Here is a 26707-nt window from a genome sequence, read left to right on the forward strand (position 1 = left end):
TTATGACTCCAAGCAAAATTAGCTGCGTGGCAGCGGGAGATGTGTATTATTCTTTTGTTTTACTACGAATACCACGGGACCAGAAGGAGTTAACTTTACGACTTATGCTGGAATGACGATGTAACTATGATGCAGCGAGCGCGAAAAAGGAATATCCAGAGGTCAGGCTGTCACGAATCGAGATTGAAAAAGGTGCACACACACAAGTCTATTAACTTTTTCAGACACGTAATTACAACAATCTACTACACATCTATGGATTCGTTGAAGCGCAAGACACCGTGGCTTTTCAGGACACCGTCCACTCCCTTTGGCAGTCGCGGGAACGGATCCGTCAGAGAATTTGTCGACGACGGATCCAGTGACTTGTCTGTGACCAGTGCAAGACCGTGTGACTTGATGGCGTCCACCAGGGCGGGGACCATCTCCTGTTGTACAGTCAGTAAGAATATCACAGCCATCAACGAAAGGGCCTAAACCTACCAAAAGCCGTGAGCAGCAAATTAAGCCCATAAAGTTGTTGCCTTGCGCAACCCGAACCACCTCCTTGATTGATGCAGATCTTCTGCCGTGGCTCTGGATGATGTCCGGCGGCGCCATGACATCCTCCCGTCCCAGATCGTTGCACAGGAACACGGGGAAGTTTGGCTGCTTCCAGTTGAGTGCTGTGCACATGCTCGGGTTATATGAACTGAACACCACAGAACGGACCGACTCGAGCGACTGAGCTCGCTGGGCGCGGGCGTGATCAAACACATTAGTGAGAAGAGAGTCAACGAATGTGTTCAGGTCCAACGACGGGCCCAGACCCAGTGACCTTTCCTCGTCCAGTGACGGATACAAAATCTGGATGTTGACATGCATGCCATGCGGGAGCAGAGCCAGCGCCTCGTTGAGAGGGATACCCGCTGTCGCAAGAACCCGATGGACGTCCGCAATTGCGTCCAGAGGCCTTGTTGGCAATGATGCCAATTCGGCTCTGCTAGGGCTCTTTGACGTGATCGTATTGAACTGCTCCATTGTCAATCTTGAGATGGGCAGGTCAATTCCACCACATGGTATCGTCCATCTCGGCCACAAGACAGGTACACCATCGCTGGTGTGCTGAACGAAGAGTTGGACAAAGTCACCTGACAAACTCGAACCAGTCACAAATGTGCTTGGACTGCGGTCGAATTGGCTTGTTGCCTTCCAGTACGTTTCGAAATCCGTAATCTCGAGTGGCTTACCGTTGAACGGCTTGATGACCTGAGTGTGGAAGCTGATCTGGCCAATTGCTCGTAGCCTTGGATCGAACAGGGGGAGACAGCACTTCCCAGAGCTACTTAGCAGCGCCTTGAAGGTATTGGGAAGGGCCACCGTCTTCGCAATGATCTTCGCGCCGTAGGTAGGGAAAACGTCGAAATCGAGTGTAAATGACTCCAAATTGTCGATTTGAAAGGAAACAATACGGGTATCTTCTTGGAAAGGCAGCATAATATTCTTCGGGATGAGATCCGAAACCTTTGATGAAATGGTGAGTCGGGCGGCAGGGTACTTCCCGTCGTGGAAGAACACTAGGGGTTGGTCCCCATTTTCCTCGAAACTGATCTGAATGACCGTCTTGGTGTCCAGGAAGTTGTGTCCGTACCGGCGCAACGGTATGATCGGCGGCGGCAGCTCAAGTTCAGGGATGGCATCCGGGTCAAGGGCCATCGGGTCGGGCCCGCTGCTCATCATTGGTCCCAATCCGGGCTGCATGATCATGGGGCTCGCCTTCGTTCTTGCGTTGTACGGTGCAAGCAATTGCATGCATTCGAGGTGGCCTTCCCAGACAGCGTAATACATTGCTGGCAGGTCCTTTTCGTCGACGATGTTGGGGTCTGCTCCGACGTCCAGTAACCCTTGGAGGCAGGGAACGTTGCCTTCGCTCGCGGCATGAACCAGGGGCGTCCATCCGTACAACTTATCAACCTGATCGAGATTTGCTCCAAAGTTCTTGAGCAAAAGGAGAAGCTCTGGCCTTTGGCCTGACCGAGCAACAAGGTGTTGGGGATAGAGTCCTTCAGCGTCGGGAACGATCTGTGCTCCATGCTGGAGGAGCATTTCCACGATTGCCAACGAACCATGCTCGCAGGCAAGGTTCAACGGTACATGGTCTGCGTCAGAGACAGGGTCGATTCGAGCGGACTTTGCTAGCAGTCGTTCGACGCACTGAAGGTGGCCGTGAATGATTGAGTGTACCAGAGGGGTAAAGTTATCATGGTCGATCAAATCTATCGTTGAAGTATCCGCTGTGAGGCTATGTCAGCAACCATGCAGCCACATTGCCTGTACTTATATAGATCTTACCACTAGTCAGGGCGTCGAGCATGTCCAATCGTCCATGCATACTGGCATAGTGCAGCGGCACTCTGCCATACACATCGGTACGACTGACAGCAACACCTTTTGCCAGGCCGTATTCAAGGACAAACGAGTTCCCGTAGATGGCGGCTTGGTGCAGGCAATTTCGTTCGTTAATGTCGTCCTCTGACTGTATGTCGACCAAGCCCGTATCGAGGAGAGCCTGTAGAGTCTCTTTAGGCGCTTCGTGAATGGCAGCGAGGAACGTTCTAGTCACTCTCTCCATCAGAGAGATGTCAGAGCCTGAGGACGTGCTAGCAGCCGTCCGCATTCGAATCAGGAGATCCCTCAAAGCCTCGAGGTTCCCTGAAATGACCGTGTCGAGGAGTAGTGTATCCGCATCACCTTCGTCGGTTCCGAGTAGATGCTGGCTGCTCACGATATGATCACTACGAGGCTCGAAGCTGACATTGTCACCCTCGGCCCAAGCCCCCAGCTCTTGGAGACTAGTAGTGGCCTGGTCGGATAGTTCGCTAATGACGGTGGCATTGAAGAAGGGCTGGACCTCGACTGCTCTGGATAGGTAGAGTTCTTTGGTTTTCGACTTTGACGTCTTGTCCCACTTTTTGAGGATCTTGGAGAAAGCAGTCCCGTTGATCTCAACAAATTGTTGCAGCTTGTTCAAGTCGCTGGCAAACTGTTGGAAGCCCTCTTCGAGAGTTGTGAACTTGGCCGAACGTCTGGAAACACCATTGCGAGACTGCAACACCTTCTTCTTGTCGAGAAGAGTCTTCAGTCGCACCTTGAGCTAGGCGGGGGTCAGTTCTGACAGGGTAGAGTCATTACATTAGACAAGAGAAATTATTGCATACCTCTGCCTCCTTTTGTAGGTAAAAGGCGTTGACCTTTTCGAGCTCTCGTTCCTGTTCGAGAGTCAGTAAGTACGTTGGGAAGTTCATCGCACTGACCCATGACTGGATACATACCAATTGGAAGAAAAATGTGGCCTTGTTGGCCTGAAGGGCAGCCTGGGAGTCTATAGATATTGCGGAGCGGAGATGGTCATGTTGTGCGCTCAGCGTGGGCGTAGCCGACAATTTCTTGATCAGCTAGTAGCGAATGTCAGTGGTAATGCCGAATGTGATTAGCTATTGCCATGGGGGCTTGCTCCATTCACTTGCCCCTGACGGGACAGTGTCGGGTACCGAGTTGACTAAATTCTAGAGGGGGTTTTTCTCCTTTTTGTGGTTTGCATACCAAGCTTCCATCCAATGCAGAAGAGAAGCGAGAGAACGGGGTAACAAAAGGGGGATAGAGACTGAAGAGGGAACTGCCGGACAACGAAACGTACCTTTTTGAGAGCCTTGTAGTTTACAAAACTAGCGGCATACTCTGGAACTTCAAGCTGACGCTTCTGAATCTGCTTGCCGAACTTCCTGCTGTTATATCAGCACAAGTTCGCCAGTGAGAACACACTAGGGGTTAGCTAGGGCCAAGAGACTGACATGATGGACGGACGCCCGTGGGATCACGGTGTCCAAAAGTGATCGTTGTAAGAGAGAGCAGCCTATGTGCCCTCCAGTAGTGGCAAGCTGACAGTGGATGTCTGCAGGGAGAAAGCTGATGACAGTAGGAGGCTCTGCGGGTGTGATTATGCGTCGGCGGCAGGCAAGCAAAGTAGCCACTCGCACAAGGGTATGCTGAGTGACGTCGCCTCGTGGCAGAGTTGTGTAAAACAGCTGCGGGTTAATGTAGAGAACCGTACGTGGGGTGCTCTTCAGTGGCGCAAGCTAATGGGATGACGAGTCGGGGGAAACCAAGGCCTTTTTTGGCGATCAGCAAGATAGAATCCTGCCGCGTGAGGTAGACTGAGTAGCGGACAAAGACAGGCGAATATCCAAGTTGAGGTAAGGATTCGAAGCTGTTGGTTGAGTTAGAATTTGAAGGTCTAGATTAAAGGGGACGATGATCGGGAGATATCCCTCGTGCAATAAGACGACCGCTTGGCCAGTAGAGCCACCAAGTAGCTATGACTGAAAAAATTGAGCACGCAGAAGGAGGAGCAGGAACCCATAAGCAGCACCCGTAGAGAAACTAGGTCATAACGAGCAAGATGGGTAGTAGGTGGGGGTATTCTGAAGCTATCCCGGGCATGCCTCGGTGACAACCAGGCTCTGAAGAAAGAGGGGCAACAACGCACGCGGCTCTAAGAACATGGACATGGTCAGGCATTTGCTTTGAACAGGTGCCACAAGTAGGTAATAGTTATTGATGCCAGACGCTGCGTGGGGGCAGGGAGAACGATGAATGGTTGCAGGTACTAGCAACCAGTGGATGGCAACATACCATGTCAGCGCCAGTGTCGGATGGCACACCCGTTATTTGTCTCCGATGAGGAAAGCAAGGTCTGAGTTGGCCCAGGACCAGATCTAGTTACGGGTTGGACGGGGGGTGAGGTTAGGAAAACCAGGCGCGGCCGGGGACCAGAACATCGTCCTGTCCAGGGTATTGGCACCGTTTCCTAGTCTGACTGGGGAATAACAGGAAACGAGTGCGTCGTCGACCTTGGTGATAGGGGTTATGCAAAAGAAGCAGTAAAGCATGGATCGAGGGGTAGAAAGAGAGGTGATGTGAGTCGGAGTGTAATCAAGACGAAGGCAAAGGCAAAGACAAAGGCAACAGTAAACAGACTTGCGCCGAATCGGAGCAGATCACGAGATTGATTGTTGAGAGACATTCATGCTTACCGATCAAGATAGCAGGTTCAAGCGGTGATTGCTTCAACCTATGCTCTTTTGGATGAGAACAGTGATGTCTGGAGTTGCCGTAAGTTGCGGCCGTGGCGTATGCGTCTGTGTTGGTGTCGTGTGAGAGTGACGTCGAATTAGGCAAACCGAGGATAGGTCAGATGAGTGAGTTGTATGGTTCTGCAACTCTACCTACCTCATCGGTATGTCGAGGTTTGCAGGGCGGCGGCGGTAAGAATGACAGCAGCCCAGATCTAGACTTCGGATTTGGGGAGTGGTGAATGAGAAGTGAGATGCGACTCTAGAAACCCAAATTCCAAGGGGTCCAGATCAGGAGGTACTGTGTGTATCTACCTTTCCTCACTTCTCTCTCTCTTTCTCTCAAGACGATGGGCTAGCAGGGCAGGCCGTAGTGGCAGAGGCAGTTGGCAGTCAAAGTCGTGAAATGTAAATGGGTGCCGACCGGGGTCTTGGCCAACCATGGTATCGGTCTGGCCAATAGCAGGTCCGAGAAGCACCAGCAACGGGCCAGAGTATGGGTCCACCTGCCGGCCCTGGGTACGTGCTTCCATTGGGAAGTTGGGTCTGGTTATTCTTGCCCGTGCAGCATGTGCTGCGTGCAAGAGAGCAAGAGCATCGATCAGCCCCTCCCCTGTCTAGCTGTGAGGTGCGGGGTACCTTTTCTCTTGTCACTCCTGCCACCCTTGCCTACCTGCTAAGGTACCTAAAGTAAATGCGCACTGAAGACGACGTTACACCTGCGAGAACTGCAAGAGCTGCGAGAATCATCCACTCAGATTCAACTGGGCAAGAAATGGAAGGCATCAAGTGTGGCTCTTTGACTGTTTTGCGGCCGGTGCCCTGCCGTTTCGCCGTACTCGGAAAGTCTCCCAACGTCGACCTACGATGAGCTCCCAAGGAACATCTCGCCTACAATCTATCACATACCTACTAAGTACCATATCATCGTACCTTGTGCCTCTGCCCCCTTCCGACCTTGTCTGCCCTGGTCAAGATCAAAGCGACCATCCTCTGCTTGTACCTACCTACTCGGGCAAGTTCTCGCGCCATCTCGGAAACGAGAAAATAGTCGGACGACCTGAACCATCAAATGTACCCGCTTTGTGGCAGTTCAACAACGCATTGTGTCTGGCAGTGTATAATATCACAGAAACCGAGCACGTGTGCCATTTCTCACTGCCTCAGCGTGGATCCTGGAGGGGCCTGAAATTCTCGACGGCCGTGTCCGTTTTGCCAGAGCTCCCTTCCTACCTACTTTTCAATAGCCGCAGCCGTCACCAGCAGTACGTCGACAACATGTACCCAAAAAACATGTACATGGCCTCAAGGAACACCCGTGGAGTCCACCTCCCACCCACACATGCGCTTGATTCGCTTTCCCCCAAAGCCAAGTCTTCAGATCGCCGGCCAATGACGGCTCGCACACGAACCACGTTTTCCTCTCGATGTGCCAAGCACAAGGCTGAGAGAGGCACAACAGCACACTGCCAAAAACTCGGGGCGTTGAACTGTTGGAAAATTCCTGTCTCTATTTTTTTTCGGCACAAAATCACAACCTCTTCCACACCTGGATCCGAGATTTTCCATTCGACACTATTCATTTTTCGGTTCTACTTAATCCTCTCTCTTCTCGAGAAATTGTCCGGTCTAGCGAAGCCCTATACGGCTCAATGGACTTCCAATTTCACCGAGACGTGCCGTTGAGGGGTAGTGCTCAAGGGCGACAAGTACCGTTCAGAACCCTACTCTGGCCATCTCCTCTAGCTGGCTTTCGCCAAATCATTTTGGGTACGAAGGAAAAGGCCCTCTCAGCTCTAACTGATTGGGATGTTTCAAGCCCAGACTTGCAGCAGCAGGAGCTCCAGCAACCTGCATCAATACGGAACCAGCCGGAGTGGTGGGCAGAAAAACCACATCAGAACTTCCCCGTCCAATCAAGATGGTGCGGGGCACATCAACCCGCGAGGGGGGCATCCAACTCATAGCGGCTACTTCTCGCTCTTTCGCTTCGCTTCGCTTCACAAACTGTTGGCGAGTCCAACGACCCAGAAAGCGGGTGATGCGATACGTTCCCAGCCCGCTGTTATTGATGGGTTTCTCAACTTATATTGTAAACCCTTGCGAATCAAAATGCTTGTTTTTTGGTCGGATATAGGGGCCAATCAGCAAAAGACTACCATGGAGCCCATCAAAGCCCGAGGATGGGGACGGGATGGGGTTCCAGAGGTCATCGTGGGGCATAAACAATGTCAACTTGGGCATGGGCTCCTTTGAATCATCTCGTCTGTGAGCCAGAATCAGCAGTTGAAGGACGCTACTCACTAATACGCCTGGGCCTTTCTACCGCCTCGGATCGGTTATATCACGATATGACTGCTCGGGAATGGGACGGCAGCATGGCGGGGCATATCAGCTGCATGCTACCTTACCTTGACATGTTTGCATCCGCAGGCCATCCTGAACCTAGGCAACCTGGCAAGCGGCCATGCTGGAAAAGGCCGCGGCCCCCATCCCCATCCGCCGCTTGCCGCATCGCGAACGACAGCCATATTCACAACGTACGCATACGTCAGAGACCGATCGCCCATACTAGGGTCTTTTGCGAGTATTACATCCCGTATGCTTCGTATGCTTCGGGGTCTTCTTACCCGTACATCATCATCACGCCTCTCTCTATGCAAGATCCGCGTGACCTTCCTGTTTCTATGTGTTCCAACTTCCAACTCACACCAACGCCAAGTCGGCAAATCGGCCTAGTTCCTAGGCGACAACATGAAATCCGACTCTGGTATTCTTCAACAATGAGTGAGGAACTTGGGCAACAGCAACACAATTGCGGGATAATTTCAATTTAGATGTCCTAACTAAAGGTACGTTTCCTAGTGAAATGGAAAGGGGGAATCATGAAAATCCCAGGTTCGCCATGCCTCCCGAGAACCCCCCCCCCCCTCCCGGTTTGCCAGGCTGTCTTCGTCGTGTCGCTCAAGCCATGGCGTGGGGGGTTTTGGATATCTGAAAATGAAAGTAGTGTATCAACGCAAAAGCCACCCTTACTTCCTCAGATCACAACAGCCAAGCCTCGCCCTGGAGGTTCAAAATCTCAATTCTTCTTGGCGTCAGCACCAGCCGTCTCGCCGCTCTTGGACTCGACGAGACTATCCGCCATAGCCTCGGCTGCGGCCTTCTTGAGCCTTTCGCTGTCCTCAGAGCTGGCGCCGGCATCCTTGGTAGTAGTATCCTTGCTGGTGGACGCGACCTTCTCCTTTGCCTCCCGCTCGTCTTCGCTGTCGCCCAGGCTGAAGGGGTCGTTGTCGCTGATGGGGTTCGGGTCGACCGTCGACAGGGGCTGCCACTTGCTGGCCTTTGCCTTTGAACCGGACAGGTCTTCGGCGGAGCGTCTGGGCGACGAGCCGTACACGTCAATCTCCTCGGCGCCTTCCCTGAAGGCCACCTTGCGGCCGTCGTGGGGCTTGGGCGACTTTGAGGGTGGAGGGGGCTTGTAGAGGTCAGGGTTTGACAGAGGTCTGTTGTTATCGCGGAGAGGCGCTGGGTCCCATTGTTAGATCGTGCGGGATAGCAACAGGGCCAAAGGGGGGATGTAGCCGCGGAAAGGGGCATCGGGACTTACTTCCGTCGGCGGTGAACTTCATACCCGCGAAGTCGTCGCTGAGCACCTGAGGATCGGCGTCGTATCTCTCGTAGTCGCCGCTCCGACGGCTCGACTCGCCGGGTCGTCGGGCGCCATACTGGCCCTGGCCCTGGCCTTGACCCGGCCACTGGTGACTGGATTCATCCTCGTCGGCAAACTCCTCGTCAAACCTCTTCTTCATTGTGGTGATCCAGCTGTTGACCTTGCCCTGCGTCTCCACGAACCCCTTTCGGAGCTTCTCCTGAATCACCGGCAACTCATCGTCAAAGAAGTTGGGTTCGCGGTCCTCGGCGTTCGGTCTGGGCTCGAGGCCGGTCTGCTGCCTCCTCACACGGCCGCCGCCACCGCCGGGGCTCCGGTTAGAGGTTCTAGCTTCGTAGCTTCCGACATTGTCAAAATGCTCCGCCAGCTGTCGTGCGTAGAGCTCGTCGGCTTCGAGCTGGGACAGCTGCGCGCCGCCCTGGGGGCGGGGAGGCTGGGGAGGGGGTTGTTCGTCGGTTGTCTCGTGCTGGGCCGCATCGGGATCAGTCATTTCTATATCGGGGCCCTGTCAGTAAGAGAACTTTGTTGGCGGTTTTTGGGTAAGTGATGGGGGGTCACGCGACACATACCCAAGAGGGCATTGAAAGCCGGATCAATCTTTCCGCCGCTGGCTCTCAGGACCGCCTTAACGACGGAGATGTCGATGCTAGGAAAGGCCTCCTTCAAGATGTCCTCCGTCTTCTGCGTCTCGCCGGAGGGTCTCGGGGGCTTTGGTGGGGCCGCTTCGGCGGCGACGGGTGTCGAGGAGGTCATGTTAGACGAGGTGGTGTTGGTGTTGGTGGTCTTGGTGGTAGCCTGAGATGTAGTAGGAGCCTCACCGCCGAGAACACCTGTTTCCTGGATGTCTTCGTCGTCGGACAGATCCAGGGGTCGGACTGTTGTAGGCGACTCAGGCCCGCTCGAGGAAGTAAGCTTGTTCTGTGGAAAAAGAGATGAGGGTGTCAGTCTCTCTCTTGACAGGGTACATGTGCATGAAGTTTGGGCTCGTTTCGGGGGACGGGATATATGCGCACTGTTTCGATGGGGGCAGACATGACTACTGTTCGGTCGCTCTCCAGTACTTCTTCTCTCCTTGGGAGAGAGTTCGTCTCGGTGCAAGATGAAGGTCCCCAGCAAAATAAAAGGAGTAGCTAGCAGGCAAGTCTGCTGAAGGATGGAGGGGGGGTAATTTGCTTGCTTTCGCGAGATTGTTAGGTGCAAGGACGTTGCGGAATGCGCGCGCCCGGACGGAGGGGTTGGAGACTGGAGGGTACCTTAGCTGGCGAGATGACATTAAAGTGGGTTACGAAGCTGATGACGCCGCGCCTCCTTTGGGGAACTGGGAACTTCTAGGCGCCAGCTTGAGCTTGATGCTGAGCCACAATCCTACCGCCACACTTGTCGTCAGATTGTACCAAGTGATCCTGACAGCTTCTTTTCCATCACGATAACCCCTCCCGCTGCTCCTTTAGTTGCTTAAAATACCCTTGAAATAGACAAGATACAGGAAGCATCAAAGAACGTTGTAGATCAAGTCATTTAGGTACAAGGGCGATAAAAAGATGGAAAGGGAGACTTTAGATGCTGAGCGGCGTATTATTATGTCAGCTATTTGACAATGTAGGTTGAAGCCTATGATGGGATGCAATCAGAGATTGCCACCTGATCTCAGCTGGTGACACTCTGACCAGCCAAAATTGCAACGTTCAATGTCGACAACCACTTGCAAACGAGGCCAATTGTGAGGCCAAACCACACTTACAAGAAAAGCTGGCAGCCAAAATGAGATGCATAAGGTGACAGACCTATTGTCTTACAATATCTCTCATATCTTGATGATTGATGTAAGGTCAGTTGCCAGCATTTGAAGGTAAAATCGCCACATTGAATAAACATCACTCATTTCTGACACACAAACAGTCTCTAGTCAATAGCCAAAAGGTTCTCACCAAACCATGGCAGACTTCGATCTCAACTCGGCCTTCATCCCGGCCCTGCACAAGCCGTCAGCCCTCCTCCCCATCGCAAAGCACCGCCAGGCCCTTCTTTATCTCATCGAGACCAAGCAGGTCACCATCGTCGTCGGCCAGACCGGCTCCGGCAAGACCACGCAGATCCCCCAGTTCCTCGAAGCCGCGGGATGGTGCGCAGACGGCAAGGTCATCGGCATCACGCAGCCGCGCCGCGTGGCGGCGACGACGGTCGCGCTCCGCGTCGCCGAGGAGGTTGGCTGTGAGATTGGTCAGCAGGTCGGCTACGCTATCCGGTTCGAGGACAACACCTCGGCGCAGACGCGCATCAAGTTCATGACGGACGGGCTGCTCATCAGGGAAGCACTTGTTGACCCCTTGCTGACGCGGTACTCTGTCATCATGGTTGACGAAGCCCACGAACGTTCCATCAGCACTGATATCCTCCTGGAACTACTCAAGAAGATTCTCAAGAAGAGGCCTGAGCTGCGCATCATCATCAGCAGTGCAACACTACAGGCTGAGGAGTTCTTAAAGTTCTTCACGACCTCTCCGGGGGACGAGCAGAAGAAGACGGTCACCGCTCCGGAGGACAAGGATGGAAAGGCCGATGCCGCTGACGACAATGAGAAGGGTGCAATTATTAGTCTGGAGGGCAGAGCACATCACGTCGACGTCCTTTATCTAGAATCACCAACAGAGGACTACGTCGAAAAGGCAATCTCCACAGTCTTCGACATACACACGACAGAGTCCGAAGGCGACATACTCGTCTTCCTCACAGGCCGTGAAGAAATCGACAACGCCGTCCAAGCCGTTGCCGACCGCCTGCTCGACCCGAACCAACCTCGCGGCCAGCAGACACTACAAGCGCTGCCCCTATACGCGGGTCTCTCGACAGAGCAACAAATGTACGTCTTTGATAAGCCTCCCGAGGGCACGCGCAAGGTCGTCTTCGCCACCAACATGGCCGAAGCCTCCATCACAATCGACGGCATCGTCTACGTAATCGACACGGGCTTCGCCAAGCTGCGCGCCTACAACCCACGGACGGGCATCGAGACCCTCACCTCGACCGCCATCTCAAAGGCCTCGGCGTCCCAGCGCGCCGGCCGCGCGGGACGCACCCGACCGGGCAAATGCTTCCGGCTCTACACGGAAGACGCCTACCTCGCCCTCCCCGAGGTCACCGTCCCCGAGATGCAGCGCTCCAACCTGGCGCCCTTTATCCTGCAACTTAAAGCCCTCGGCATCGACAACGTCCTGCGCTTCAACTTCCTCAGCCCGCCGCCGGCAGAGCTCATGGCCAAAGCCCTGGAGCTCCTCTACTCCTTGGGTGCCCTCGACGACTACGCCAAGCTGACGAAGCCGCTGGGCTACCGCATGGCTGAGCTGGCCGTCGAGCCGATGATGGCAAAAACTCTGCTCGGCGCGCAGTCGTTTGGGTGCATGAGCGAGATGCTCACCATCGCGGCCATGACGAGCGCCGGCGGAAACAACGTCTGGTTCCACCACGACGGCGAGAGGCAACAGATGGAGCTGTCGCGGCGCAAGTTCGCCGCCGACGAGGGCGACCACCTGACGCTGCTCAACGCCTACCAGGCCTTTGTGACAAAGGGCAGGAAGGAGTCAAAGTTCTGCCGGGACCACAACCTCAACTTCAAGACCATGACCAGGGCCGTCAGCATACGGGGCCAGCTGAAGCGGTACCTCGAAAAGTTCGGCATCGCCGCCGACAATGAGCAGCAGCAGCAGCAGTCCTTCGGCCCCGCGGGCTCACGGCAGCAGCATCAACAAAAGCACGACAACTCCACAAAGGCGGAGCAGATCCGGCGGTGCCTCACGACGGGCTACTTTGCGCACGCGGCGAGGATGCAACCGGACGGCACGTTCCGCAACGTCTCGGGCGAGACGACGCTCCACGCGCACCCCAGCTCCCTCATGTTCAACCGCAAGGCCGACTGGGTCATCTTCCACGAGGTCATGGAGACGGCCAACAAGATATTCATACGGGACATTACAAAAATCGAAAAGAATTGGCTGGTGGAGTACGCGCCCGAGTTCTACCAGCTGTCGGACAGTTCGGCGCGGCGGGCTCGCGACGAGGCTGAAGCTGAAACGCTATGAAAAAGGAGAAAAGAGCCCACGGGGGAGGATACTAGAATCACTGAATGGGATGTGAAGCTGGGGAGCAGTAGGAAGGGGGGAAGGGGCCCTTGTTTCTGTGGTACGAGGGCCGCGGAGGGCGAGATGAGACGAGATTAGGGCGACGGGGGTTCCGATGAAGCTGGGCAGTTGAGGTCTTGAAGAAGCGAAGATTCTGCCGTTTTATTTTGTAATCAGGACACTGAGCTATGCAGCCTATGTCAGGTTGGCAGAGCCTCACAGGGGCGGACATGAGGTTATTGCAACTTTCAGACTTATTCCTTGGCGGTGGAAACTTTGGACCATTGCCAATATCCGTACAGAAAATGGAAGCAAGGTAGAATATCCGCACTGCGTATTCGTACAAAGCCAGGACATTGAACTCACACGATTCAAGACTCGATAGTGTGCTGCGGCAGATATTTACAATTATTAGCACCTGAAGCAGGACCGTGTCGATACCGCTGTCCTTGATACAGCGGGCCGAGTGCAACCGTCGGACAGTGTCTACTATCCGTACAAGTTTATGGTGGCGTTGCAGGGCTCGAAATTGACCCGTTGGCCATAGAGTCTATGTGGAGTGTCCTACAGTCTGGAGTCAGCGTATCCGTACTCCGTAGAGATAACGATATCGATATACGGCGTACGGATAGCACATCTACATAATCAGTGGGTGATGTAAAGGTTGTGCAAGGAATCACAACTTTATGAAATGCATCTGTACAGTTGCCGATTATACGCCATTTATACGAGCGTTGCAGACTGTCGTGATAGCGGTCGACCACCAGGCATTGTGATTGGCAGCAAATCTAGAGCACACCAAGAGGACGGGGCCGATCAAGATTTCTCGGCCAATGACCAAGCTTTGGAGGATCCATCGAGATTAGCTTAATTACTCGACTGGGGGCAATGCCAATTGTGATTTGGGCTTTTTGACTGGTTCGCCAAGCCAGCAATGGGATTGACTTTTTCTCATCCTCATCAGCAGCGGCTGGTCTAGCCAATCTTGCCAGTTCAGAGCCGCCTCAACCCCTGAGTCTTGGATCGAGGGAATTCGACAACGTTGTTGGACACCTGGACAACTCGTGTGGCTTTATTGTTCTCGCACTCGTATGAGGTGACATTGTCTTGTCGGGTGGCACGTGAGACGAGACATACGTCTATGCTTGTTTCTCCGGAGACATGCTTACGTAGACATGCAGGCGGAATGCTTCTGTCTCTCTTCAAATAGAAGAACCCGGCGGGGACATTGGAACGTCGGTGGAATCAGGGACTGTCTTGCAAAAGGGGATGAGCACTCCCCTCTTTTCTTGGCATTGGCACCGCTGCTGGTAGTCTGGTAGCTGCACCGGCCAGAAACCCGATGACGGCTACTCTCGAGTCTCGGACGATAGAGCCGGACGAGAACACATCCAGCCGATTAGCAACAGGCCAACAGCCATGGCAGACACCTGGCTCGAATTCCCAAGGAACGGGACTGGCGCTGCAATGCATCGCGATGACATGCGACTCAGATCCCCCTCGATTATCGGTGCCGGCGGGAAAGGATACCAGATGCGATGCGCTGAGCCGGACAACTGCCGCATCTCTTTTTCTTACCGGCCCCTTAACCCGGCCCTCCGTTGTCGCTGCATGGATCCCCCGTAAAAGGGGAGAGGTGCGACGCGGCGACCGCATGATGCGAAGCTGGGAGGTCCTGGGTCAAGAGGGGAGCCTTTGTTTCCCTGTTTCTCTCTGATTTGAACGGAGGTGTTTACCCTTGAAAGAGGTGAGTGATCGTCGCTGGAGTTGCTACTGGGATTGCCCACCCCCACCCAGAGCCGAAATGACGGCTCGAGATGCCGCGTTGGTGTTGTTGTTGGACTCGCTGGCAATGCTACCGCTACCGTCTGCGTTTTGGTAAGCTCAGCCTGTTGTACAATGCGGTTGTCTACCCGGTGTTGCATGCAGAAACGCTGATTAGAGATGAGAAGCCGTGCGCGCGATTTAGTACGATGATGTGCGGATGCACTGTAAGACAAACTCTGATAAGAGACGCGCAAGTCAGGAGTTGCGTCGCACCGTTCAACACCATCAGCTAAGTATAGGTAGGCAGAGGCTTTCGGGGTTGCAAGCCTATCTATGCCTTTCGTAGGATGGTTTGGTTGATACACCAGAGGCATACTCCATACGCGTTGAGTGGTCCAATTGGGAGTTGGGCCAAAAGAGGTAAGCTGCAATGGGTAGTCGGCACGTCAAGAGAAGAGAGGCATAAACTGTCGTGGATCGCGAACGCGCCAGCGGGGGAGCATGGTGGAGAGCGGGCGGGAGCTCAGCCTCCTCGATGAGTTTATCAGGAGAGGTTCACCTTAACCCCGGGAGTGCCCGCCTGCCAGGCTGTGACCGTTGACGACCTCATTCCATGTCCAAGAATTGCAACTTGTCGCCGGCGTCGTCACCGTCCGGCAACCCCTTGGTAAAACCCGGGACCTGACTTCCAAGAGGAGAGACAAAGACCCGACGCAGCTTCAGGTAACGGCTCCAATTTCGGTAGAGACCTGGGCTGGGTCTGGGGGTTGGGTGTGGTTTCGCCAGCGAGACAACCTAGGCTCGAGTGTCGGCGGAGTCTCCCGATAAGTCTTGTCGATAGATTGGCTTGTGCCCCTGATGTTGGGTGCATAAGAAAACAACAAGATGGACAGCGTATTCATAAGAGTAGATATGAACGGATGCTGGGGATGTCTGAGACCAGTCTGGATCCAGAAACAGCGGCCGAGGATCTAGAAGCCACTGAAGCCACTAGTTCGTCGGGAAGATTAGCGCTGCAAGCCTGCGGTGTGGTTGTGCATGTACTTCTACCGCCTGCGCAGGCGGAGGTGGACAAATCGCAGAGTGAGGCCAGAGCATCTTGTCCGTCTGCTGCTTTGCCACATCTTTTGTCCCATTGAATATTTTTCGTCGGTAAGAATTGAGGTGGTGACAGTGTGAAGAAATCAACTCCTTGTTCGGACGAAACACCAAACATCGAAGTGTTGGGATGAAGGTGAGTAGGATACGGCGGGTGTTTGGGTGGAAATCGACCGTAAGAAGGGCAATCTTTTGCACGGTGTCTGTTGACCGTGCTGCTTCTGCTGACTGATGTTTGTTCACCGTCCCAACCATCCAATGTGATGCCATCTGATGAACGATCTCCACCCGTTGGAGCTTTCCAAGGTCGAGGAGGGGCGCGTTCCTGCAGCAAATCCCTGCGCTAGACGAGGAAAGCCCCTGTAGGACCATGCGCTTGTATCGATTTTAGTGCAACGCTTTTGGGATGGCACAGCCGGCATCAGCCAGTCAGCGGTCGCCCGTACCTGACTTGCGGCTGCTTGAGAGAACGGTTGGGTGTGGACAGCGCGGGTAGGAAGCCAATGGCGCGAGTTGATAGTATTCATGGAGATGTGGTAGCGGCGGTATACAGTGTTGCAGACCAGAATAGAACCAAATGGTAAGAGGAAGGCCGTCAGAAGCTAAATGGAGGTCCGAAGCGAATAATAATCATGCTGCCATACGAAAAGGCGATAGATACTCCTCCGTGTCCGTACGGATGAGAAGAAAGAGATGGAAGAAAACGAAGGAGAAGACGCAGAGGATTCGCGCTGCGTACACTAATCGTGCCGTGCTGCCCTCTGCGGGCTCGGACCAGGGGTGGTAAAAGTCGCGCCAGCCCCGGCTCATTTGAGGAAATTGCTTTTCATTCGCCCGTTTCCACAAAAAACGGTTCTTTCCAACCCCGGCCCATCACCCTGGGACTTTCCCAGGTTGACAGGCACCACCCCCCTTTTCATTACGGGTACGTACTGGGTAGTTTGTGTACGTACCGTGGGTACCGTCCGACCACAGTCCAGTGGTTCCTCCTCCTGAGTTTCTCACCCCCAATCTTTTTATTCGTTTTTCGTGTGCTACTGAACTTATTGAACTCCATTCGATCCAATGGTAGCACTCGCTCTCGTGTCTGGCGGTAGGACGGCGTGGGATGTCCACGATGGGTCTAGCTGTTATCATCCCGGCCATCTTACAAGGTCCAGGCTCACGGTCATGGGTCAATATTCAAGGTTCTCTCTCTCTCTGGCCCTCCTCTCCATGGTGCACATACAAGTAAGGAGCCAGCAAGGAGCCGTCAGCGAAGGAGCAGAGGAGCAAAGGAACAGCAGTAAGAGTGAGCTGTCCAGGTCTAGGTCTAGGTCCAGGTACAGGTCCATGTACAGGTCCAGGTCAAGGCTGCGTGCAAGAGTCGTTGTCTCGTTGGTCCGTTGCTGCTCAATCTCCTCCTCCCCGTCCGCTCGTTGGCTCGTTTCGCTTCGCTTCGCTTGACCTGCAGCCTGTCGCTGCTTGCTGCTGTGGACTGTGGACTGTGGACTCAGGACTGTGGTGGCTCGTCTCCGTCTTCTTTCGCTCCCACTCTCGGATCTCCTTCTCGCCTCTCTTTTGCTCGCCCTCACCCCCAAAAGGGACTTACTCTCGTTCCTCGTTCCTTCCGTCCCTACTCCCCCCCATCGTCGGTCGTTACTCTGATCTTCCGAGGCCAGTGACATCCGCCGACTTTCCACTTTCCACAATCCTCTCTCTGCCTGCCAGCGGGCTCGTCACTCTTTTTAGGAACATCGTGGATTGTGTGAATGGATCACCGGATCTGACCGACCCGTCAAACTCACTCCAAAGTCGTTCTTTACTCAACACAACAAAACCCCAAACCCAGAATTCCACCGACCGAATATTTTCGGTGGTAGTCACTCTTTTTGTATACAGCATCCCGCCCAGGCGTTCGGAACCGTTCACTTCGCACGAGATTCGATTCAAAACTCGAATCCTTCGACCACTTGCTTTGGTGTCTTGACATTCAACCAATTGTCCCAACCATCCCCTCGAAATCCGTCCCGACTCCCCGATACGATCTTTAGTCCGGTAATGGTGGCATAGTGGTAATTTCAATCAGTGAAGGAAGGAGAAATTCTCGAGATCAACCGTCGACCTCAAAGAGAGAACCGGTTATCAGTGGAGAGTTGCTTCAAGGTACCACGGTATCTTTCTGTCGAAACCGCACAATTTCAAAATGGCTTCGTTCAACGCCAATGGCTACGTGATGGCCTCCCGAATTCCCATCCGGGACGTCCAGCCGGTCAACAACGAGCGATCTGTCGCGCCCCTCCGAATCGTCTCTCGTATCATTGGAACGAGAGAAACCTGTACCGGCTCAGCCAGTCAGTGTGAGAAGCCAGTCGACCCTTCTACCCTCACATTGCCCATCACTCTTGGCGTCACGTAGGTCTCAACGAGTTCTCGAGTAGGGTATGTGTACGAATGTGCTGACTGTTCCTAGGATCCCCATCGTTGGCGCTTTGTGTTTGCTGTTCTACTTCCACCGAAGAAATGTCAAGAGGCAAAAACAGGAGGATGCGACTGATCCCAACCGAGGCCTGGATTTCGGACTTGGCGAGACCAGTTCTGATAAGGGTGGAAAAGGAAAGCGCAAGAGCATGATGTTCCGTGAGAAGGGAATGGGCCTCGACACGAAGCATCGTCAACTGTCTATGGACATGAACCTGGACAGCCCCTACCTTCTTCCCCCCGGTCTTCAGAGCTCGCGTGAGTCTCTGCACTCTCTCGCGAGAACCCTCCACAGCGAGGCAGACCCCTACCGGCCCGTGGCTGGGTACACCGGCAGCGATGTTGGTTCCATCCGATCGTACAAGCCCGATGGTGCTTCCGTTTACACCAAATCGACGAGCCGACGCGGTTCCGCCATGACTGGTCGCACCACGATGACCCAGAACACCTTGCCTCCTAGGCAAAACTCCCTTCCCAGGCCTCCTCCTGCGACGGCAGACCCCTTCGCCACGCCCAAGTCTAGGTCTGGCTCCCCCGCCCTCGAAATCATGACGACAAATTCTCCCGTCGTCTTGTCCCCCACATCCCCGGTCATTCGAAGCCCGCTCATCGCTGAGCCTATTATTCCCAAGATCGAGACCATGCCGTACCCCGATGACAGAAACGGCGGTTCCCTTCCTCAGATTCCCGACGTCCCGGAACCTGCCCCTGTCGCTCAAAGGGGACTTCCCAGCAACCCTCGTCCATCCGCCAAGAACCCGTCCATCCCCGAAGTTCAAGAGCTGGATAGCACACCGGCCGCAGCCCCCGTTGGCCTTGGTCTCGACGACATGAACTTCCCTGCCCAGAAGAATGCTGCTCCCTCAACACTCCCGACTATTGTGCCCGAGGAAACGAATGCTTACGACCGCGAAAGCTATTACGACTATGACTTTGAGGATAGAGGCCGATCTCAGAGACGCTCTGTGGATATGAACGACAACCGCATGTCACGTGCACTTGGTGTTCCGGGTCAGGACGCCAAGAGGCTTTCAGTTGGCTTCCGACCCCTGCCTCCTGATGAGGTGACTGAGTCCGAGGACCCTGAAGAGCGTGCCAACAGAATCAGATCATTCTACAAGGAGTACTTCGACCCCGACAACCCGCACGCTGGCCAAGCCCCGCCTCCCATGCCTCAAGGACCTCGCGGACCCCCCAGAGGACCTCCTCCTGGCGGCCCTCAATACTATGAGGACTACGACCCTAGCTACAACGGTGGTCCCGGCGGCGATGCCTACTTCGACCCTGAGAGCAACTCGTTCGTCATGCCCTACGCTCAGCCCGTCACTCGTCGTGCAATGACGCCACCACCCAGCGGCTCCCGCTTCCGTGGCCCGCCTCCTCCCCGAGCTATGCATGGTTCCATAGGCGGTCACATGGCCAGCCCCGGCCCCGGTGGCAGACGTCCTCCTCCTCGTGCCGGCTCGGCCATGTCCAGCCGCCTTGGACCTTCTCGACCGGGATCCGACATGTCCAGCCAGTACACTCCTCGGCCTGGCTCTTCAGTGTCCAACAGGACCGCTGGGGGTAGACCCAAGCCCAAGGGACCTCCCCCTGCCGACTTGACTACCATGCCCAACCCGTCCAAGCTCAAGGATGACTCCTTCTCCATCCTGAACCCTCTCGACTTCGCTCCTCCCGAGACCTTCTCTTCCCGCGCCCGTGGCCGTTCCCAGAGTCCGGCGGGTGAGAGACGCCCTTACGCAGCGCCTTCAATTCCTGTTCATTCCCCATTGGTTAGCAGCTTCGAAGAGATGCCTGCCATGCCCAGCCCGTAAGTTATCCCTTATAGACACTGGAAAGATGTAGAAGTCACTAACAGTTGGACAGTCACTTGCTGCGTAAATCCGGAACCTTCACTGGTCTCGACTTTGCTCCTCCCCGCAAGTTCAAGGACGGTGACAACATGAGCGATGCTGGTAGCATTCGTAGCAACCGTAGTGGTATCTCGGCTGTCCAACAGGCCGCTCTCCGCAGCGGTGCCGGCAGAGTCAGCCGTCTGCCCGGTGACACTGTTTTCACGCCAACGGCCCTCGATGACCAGCTCAAGCCGCAATGGGGCATGCGTCCTTAAATGGCGAACGACGTTTTTCTGCTTGTTGATATCATTACTTTGACTTCCGCGTATTGATACGGCAGCGCCGAATCGACGGTCACGACTTTTGAGCCTATTCGCACGCACTGGGATTATCCATGTACATGAATTTGCGCGGACAAACAAAAAGAGGAGCCTTTCTACCCTTACCTTTATGGGATTTGGAATTTTGCATAACGGTGTTATTTCTTCTCGCATTTAGTAGCGATATACTGCTAATGTCTTTTTGTGTTGAAACCCTTTTTCTGTTTCGCTGCGTGGAGTATTTGGGTCACGACAAATAGTTTTTATTTTTTAAACCAGCCCTGTCCCTCAGCCTCATTTGGCAACATGGCGGGAGGGTTTGCATATAGAAAAAGGGCTCCGGGACATTGCTACCGTATGCCAACCATCAACAACTAGATGATGAATACTACAGAAAGTATACTGAGATTTGTGTCTCGTCTTGTGTTGCAAAGTGATGGTTTTCTCTTCCTGTATATGTGGGCTGTAACACGCATGTATGGCCTAACTCGAGGCATAGGAAGCCCCGTGACTACCATGACCTACTTCCATGATACTACACCACATTAGTGCTCACAAAGACACCGGCATATCAAAGTCGGAAGGCCTCGTAGGGTAGACGAGGCTACAGGGTAACCGTACGCCGTACGGAGAACCCTCCCCAAAGGCATCGGTAGATCTGACGGCCTCCAATGCTCCGGCGCTCTGGAAATGATTTAAGCCTAATCACATCGTGAATCGGCGGATGCTAGGACACAATCAGATAGAACACAGCCGCCGCCACAGCCCCCACGGTGCAAACGGAAAGTTTTGTCGCAAGATAGAGCAGATGCCCCGGCGCCGCTTGGTCGGGCATGCGCTGGCCGGGGTATCGATTACCAAGGCAAGTCTAGTCTTGTCTAGTCAGAGTCTGACTGCATCTCGGTTCCAAGCAGTTCGATGAGGAATCACGAGATGTTTGTCTTTCGAGAAGGATGAATGCTCCGTCAGTAAGCAACGTACTGTACAACTGCCGTGCTGCGTACGGTTGTTTTCCTCTTGGAGACGAGTCAGCAATCAATAACCATCCGCAGCCCGTTCGCCTCCCGATTTTTGCATGGAAAAGCCAGCCCTTTGGCGCGCATACGGACACGACACTTGGCGTGCTTCGAGAAAAGACGGGATGGCAATCAGATGCCCTTCGAAAGCATCCGGAAAGAGCTTAATGGTAAAGTTATTTTTACATCGGACACTTGGATGGCTTGTGTGGAGCGGGAAGGCTCACGCTTGACCCAAGCTTACAGTCAGTGGCGTTTGCTCGAAGGGAGGGCACCCGTAAGCCAATGGGTGGAGGGGCTGGGTTGCTTTCTAAAATGCGGCATTTGGGAGGGCATAGCCATACGTGTGGCGGTTTTGGAGACGAGACCAGAGCTCGGGTAGCGTGGCTCCATGGTGGAAGCCAATTGAGCGCCGTTAAGCTAATCAAGTGTCAATCGGACAGATGTAAAATACAAACAGGAGACAAAGAACGATCCTTTGAAGGGGCTCTTGTAGAGGGCGATTTGCTGTCTAGGATTCCTGGTTGCTAATTCGATGAGCCAAACGGTGTCGGCACGGATCTGGCAAACAACATCGAGAGACTTTGAGTCTATGCAGGCGTTGCGCTACCTCGCCTCGTGCCGAATGTACGTTTCCGGTGAGGTGGCGTGAGAAAGAGCACATCGAAGGTTCTTTCTGTCGGTGAGAGAGTCCCGGCAGCTTGACGGCGCACACGGTGACGTGACACTACACAGGCCAGACACGCATAGTCGACTGCATTAAGGCAATCCAACCTACGGGTACCGGCATCGCCATCATCGGACTTGGTCCGAAGAAAGTTGTGTAGGAACGATTGAATCTGGTCGGCGAGGGGTCTCGTCGTCGAATTGAGGACAAAAGCCGAAGTCCGGATGTTGGGATGAAGTGATCCCAAGACCCTTTTGCAAAATGCTTTCCAAGGACAGAGGCTGAGAGGTCGACGAAGTTTGGGTCAATGCTCCGTGAGTGTGGAGGGAAGTGAGGGGAACATGACGTTGGTTGCTGTAGATCTTTTGCTTTCAAGAGCCCTGCCCGAACCGAGGGCATATTGTTCCTGTTGTTATTATGCCAATACGCCATGAGATCTTGACATCCTGGGGCCAAACTTGACAATGTATCCCGGCTGAAGTTTGCGGATGCTGAGCCAGGGTTGGGCACAATGGACGGACGTCATGTGGAGGTATATGTGCCATTGAAGTCATAATAGCAGGCCATTACGATGACAGAGCCCGCCATACTGGCTATTACGACCGATTGCATTCGAACTCAAACTGCCTGAATACTCGCGCAAAGAAAGAAGGCGAGCATTGTGGCAGCGTCGATTTGAAGCCAAGAGGCTCTGAGTTGTGACCTGCAGACAGGCAGCGGTGGGCTTGTTTGATCCGGACACTGGACTATGCAGCTTCGAGGCTTGTGTGACAAGCTTCCGGAGCGGTCTGGATGACAGAAGACTCTGACCACCAATGCTACAGAGAATTCAGGAGGGATGGAACCGTAACCTTTGGCCGAATAAGCTCGTGCCAATGGCATAGTGACGGAGAAACGACCGGTTGTTAGTCAGACATGCGTTATCGAAGAAAGCAGCCCTTGAAGCATCAGCAATGTCATGCCAGCTACCCTTTGCCAAGCCAGCATTCGAGCCTTTGTCGACTTAAGGTTGTTGTCCAGCTTCAGCCGGAAGGTTCAAGCTCTCCTCCGACGTGTGCTGCCACGATGGTTGTTAGCCGCCACAGGGCCGGCCGGGTGTGTTTTGACCCGGCCGGCTTTCGTTCGAAATCGTCCTGCCGCGCTTCGACAGCTGGCTGAGATGCATTCTGGCAGTCTGGTGCTTGGTTAAGCAGGCCAAACCCCCGCCGATCTGACCAACAGAAGCGCGCAATTGACGCCATACGGCTACCTTTGTAGATCGATGGGATCGCACAACAGATCGAATGCGGTGCTCGCCGAGAAAAAGGCACCGGCTGAGGATCAGCAGCCTCTATTTTGGGGGATACGAACGGCTCCACAGGTGCCGAGAAGCCTGTATCCGTAGAGGGAGGCAAACGCTCAGGTCGGTAAAGGCTGAACCTGGTCGCTATAGAGAAGACGTAAGGGAGACCAAGGTGGATATGAGCTTCAAAATAAACAAGTCATCAGTAGAGTCGGTGTGTTCGACAATAGCGGGTGGGTTGAATGGTGAGAGCCAAGAGATAACAGAGTCTCGGAGGCATGCATCGAAATTTGAACTTCAAAACTTGTGAGGATTGGTTGTTGGTGAAGGTCGGTGACATTCCTGACCGGGCGTTGGCTTGTTTGAGACATCCCAACGTGGACTGAGACCAAGATACGTATTCGTGGACATGAGCCAACTGGCACTTGCCGACTTGTGACCCTTTGAGACTGTGTCCGTATGTTCGTACGGAGAAGATTGACCACCAGAAGGGTTGCGATGCGTTTCTTCGCTTCTTCTTCTTTGGAAGCAAATGATGCCATCTCGAGTGTTGCAGACGGTGGACCTGGCAGTCGGCGTGGTCTACCAGGAAGGTGCATGCTCGCTGGGCAGGGGAAATTAACCAGTTCTGGAGCTCACGACCGTCACTCTGGATACGAGAGGGAGCGAACGGGCCCTCCGGTGTCCCCAGCAAAGCGAAGCGAACTCGCGAATCCCGTTGATGAGGTCAATTTTCTCCACGGGCCCGAGGGAGAGGACTCCAGTCTCCAGGCGTCCAGAGTTAAAAGTCCAGAGCGAGGCACGGCCGGTGCAGGGACTGGTTGAAGGATGGCCTGCCGGGATGTTTTCGCACAGCAAGATACCATAGTGGAGGTTGACTGGATTTTGATTGCGGGCTGTCCGTCGTCTGAAGTATTTAGGTTTGAAAGTTGGCTAGAGTCTGCAAAATTGAGAAGAGAGAGTAGATGAGGTGAAACCTGACCGACATGCCTTGCTTTGAGTTGCTTGCGTATCTACCTGGCGTGTCGCGTTTGAGGTGTCGTATTTTGCATTCATGTCTCTGGTTGAAAGGTGTCGAAGCCGCGACATCGGGAACGCACATCAGGGACATCAGGGACCATGTGCGGCTGCGTTGCGGCATACCTGACGGTTCTGACCTGAGGGCTAAGGCCGGTGGCCCAGGTGGGTTTGGAGGCAGCTGGTTGCTGGTCTTTCCCTCTTTGGCCCGTTTGGATCAGGAACAAGACTCGGCAGGCATTCGACGATATGAAAGGAAGCAGCCAACATTCCCGGACTGGAAGCATCCGCTGCCGCCTTCCGGGAGTACTCTCCATTCGTCCTTGGTGCTGTGATGTATGGCCAGCTCTAAGGAGCTCCAAGGGCTTTAGGCTTTTGTTCGTGCCAGGGGTCCCTCGAGGCTCGGGGAGTTTGTGGTCCCTGCGAGCCAGAGAGGGCAGCGGCTTAGCAATTCGCAATCTCAACGGGCATGTACCGCAGCAGTTGCGAAATGACTGAGACACCGGAGATGATGGACGGCAGAAGCCGCCTTGTTCCTCTCGAGCACGCGACAAGAGTTAAGACTTTGGGCAGAAGCTGTCAATTTTTCAAGACTCGAGACTCGGAGAACTCAATAGGGCTAAAATTGTTCTCTCTGCTGTCCGCATAGATAGGTATTCATATGGCTGAGCCCATTCATTGCAACGTGCCATGCATACCTCGCGCGAACTACAGATCGGCCCTTTCTACAAGGTACTTTGTCCTAGTCAGGTTCTCTCTAGGTCCGCTCCACTGGCAGATGCGTCAGTAACATCGGGGTGATACTTATGTCCAGCGCAAGTTTTGTAGGAGAGATCATGTACTGTCTTGGCTGACCTGAGGCTGGTCGCAGCATAGCTCAGCGCCCTGCCACTGAAGCAGCGGCCCTAACTCCCGCTGAGCCACCCACCCGCACCTTAAGGCAACGGTGGATGGTCAGGTCAGTCTACCCAGTCAGGCCAGTACCACTGAGTTTCCTTTTTTGGTCTTCCATTTGCAGTCTGACTTTGACCTGCACTGGAGGCTGGCTTGCAGTATCCGTACATTGCAGCTTGGAGCTAGATGTTCGGACACGAGACAGGCACACGCCAGCAGGGTTGACGGTCGTGACTTCCAATGATTCCCTGGGACGTAAATGGCAGGGCGGGAGGGCTGTGAAGAAGGAGGAAGGGGAGGTCGGTCCACTTCACTTGGGCAGGCACGCTGCACGAAGAGGTGCTGGATTGCTCTGGCTCAAAACATACATATTTCCGCGCCTTCCTCTGCCGCTCCTTCGGAGCTGCCCTCCCCCCTTCTGCCTCCCTCCCTTTCGCTGCCTTCCCGTCAATATCCTTCCACCCCCGTCCCCCGGCCGTCCTTGCTCGTCAACCCCCTCCCCGGTCCTTCCTCTTTCACTTTCAATTGGCAGCGGCATCAGCATCAGTCCGCATCCTTCCAAGGAAATCGCGACCTTGCTCTCCTCCTTCCTCCTCTTTCCCCTCTTCCCCATTTCTTCCTACTTTTCACCTTCCTCCTCTCGCTCTAACTCTTGCAAATTCTCTGCCCTGTCCTTTTGCTTTTTCCCACTTTCCTGTGACGCCGTCGCCAATCGATCCCACTTCGTCACTGAGGATCGACAATACTACAATACTCGCGCGGCACTACGGAATACGCCTTGGACGGATACTGCCCGCGACCAGGTACCGTCTCGTCTGTACGAACCAAGCGAAGTAGGGCCCTGCCAACCGCCGAACCCAACGCCGACCCGCGCAGTAGCCAGGAGACGGTCCGTCTTGGGAGCTCCCTCACAGGCACACAGAGGCACCACCTGAACCTGACTCAGCCACCCGCGCCAATAATCAACCGTTCGTCTTGTCTGAACACCCGTCGCTCCATCGCCGTTGTTACCGCCCAGACGCGACAATTACTTCCCACAATTTTCCAAAGAAACTCTTGACCAAGATTCCATCCTCGCCTCGACACCCCGACGCACCCGTCAATTGTGTGTCGCTTTACCCTGAACCGAGGCCTCGAACCGCCGCCAGTTCCACGTGTATCGCCAAACTTGGCCTCTCACACTGCTTGGTTGAGAGTCGACCGCACTTTTAAATCGACTAAATCGACGAGTTGTTCATTGCAGAATCGCTTGTATTGAAACACCTCCCTTTCTCCGCCCTGCAAGCTACGTGTGAGCCAATCGCTCTCATTGGAGGTACGTTGTTCGACGCTGTGCTTCCCAGATTTTGCCGAGTGCACTACGGCATCTCTGCCGATCATCAATTTGCCTCCCAAGAAACCTGCTGCATCTGTTGTGTTAGTTGCGCACAAAATGATTGGGTCTTTGGC

The 26707-nt window shown here is 54.2% G+C and overlaps 7 protein-coding genes across 7 annotated transcripts; 5 read left to right on the plus strand and 2 right to left on the minus strand.

The window, feature by feature from the left end:
* Positions 1 to 245: 245 nt before the first annotated feature.
* CTAM01_03577 (ankyrin repeat protein nuc-2) lies at positions 246 to 5273 on the minus strand (the record flags this gene model as incomplete). Its single annotated transcript, XM_060519612.1, has 7 exons — positions 246 to 428; positions 484 to 2273; positions 2332 to 3133; positions 3198 to 3248; positions 3312 to 3434; positions 3677 to 3761; positions 5269 to 5273. 7 exons carry the CDS (start codon positions 5271 to 5273, stop codon positions 246 to 248), a joined length of 3039 nt encoding a protein of 1012 aa, XP_060385818.1.
* A 2920-nt stretch (positions 5274 to 8193) lies between these two features.
* On the minus strand, positions 8194 to 9818 carry CTAM01_03578 (CUE domain-containing protein; the record flags this gene model as incomplete). The annotated part of the gene is made up of 4 exons (XM_060519613.1): positions 8194 to 8639; positions 8722 to 9276; positions 9354 to 9702; positions 9798 to 9818. The coding sequence occupies 4 exons, from the start codon at positions 9816 to 9818 to the stop codon at positions 8194 to 8196; spliced, it is 1371 nt and encodes a 456-aa protein (XP_060385819.1).
* A 900-nt stretch (positions 9819 to 10718) lies between these two features.
* Positions 10719 to 12860, plus strand: CTAM01_03579 (helicase associated domain-containing protein; the record flags this gene model as incomplete). The annotated part of the gene is made up of 1 exon (XM_060519614.1): positions 10719 to 12860. One exon carries the CDS (start codon positions 10719 to 10721, stop codon positions 12858 to 12860), a length of 2142 nt encoding a protein of 713 aa, XP_060385820.1.
* A 1843-nt stretch (positions 12861 to 14703) lies between these two features.
* CTAM01_03580 (uncharacterized protein) lies at positions 14704 to 15205 on the plus strand (the record flags this gene model as incomplete). The annotated part of the gene is made up of 3 exons (XM_060519615.1): positions 14704 to 14777; positions 14869 to 14890; positions 14966 to 15205. The coding sequence occupies 3 exons, from the start codon at positions 14704 to 14706 to the stop codon at positions 15203 to 15205; spliced, it is 336 nt and encodes a 111-aa protein (XP_060385821.1).
* Positions 15206 to 17949: 2744 nt separating this feature from the next.
* CTAM01_03581 (uncharacterized protein) lies at positions 17950 to 20337 on the plus strand (the record flags this gene model as incomplete). Its single annotated transcript, XM_060519616.1, has 3 exons — positions 17950 to 18158; positions 18217 to 20037; positions 20094 to 20337. 3 exons carry the CDS (start codon positions 17950 to 17952, stop codon positions 20335 to 20337), a joined length of 2274 nt encoding a protein of 757 aa, XP_060385822.1.
* A 3508-nt stretch (positions 20338 to 23845) lies between these two features.
* CTAM01_03582 (uncharacterized protein) lies at positions 23846 to 24172 on the plus strand (the record flags this gene model as incomplete). Its single annotated transcript, XM_060519617.1, has 1 exon — positions 23846 to 24172. One exon carries the CDS (start codon positions 23846 to 23848, stop codon positions 24170 to 24172), a length of 327 nt encoding a protein of 108 aa, XP_060385823.1.
* A 1142-nt stretch (positions 24173 to 25314) lies between these two features.
* CTAM01_03583 (uncharacterized protein) lies at positions 25315 to 26193 on the plus strand (the record flags this gene model as incomplete). The annotated part of the gene is made up of 1 exon (XM_060519618.1): positions 25315 to 26193. The coding sequence occupies one exon, from the start codon at positions 25315 to 25317 to the stop codon at positions 26191 to 26193; it is 879 nt and encodes a 292-aa protein (XP_060385824.1).
* Positions 26194 to 26707: the final 514 nt, after the last annotated feature.

Source organism: Colletotrichum tamarilloi, assembly GCF_030869305.1.
Source record: "Colletotrichum tamarilloi strain Tom-12 chromosome Unknown Scaffold_8.1, whole genome shotgun sequence".
Lineage (NCBI taxonomy): Eukaryota > Fungi > Ascomycota > Sordariomycetes > Glomerellales > Glomerellaceae > Colletotrichum > Colletotrichum tamarilloi.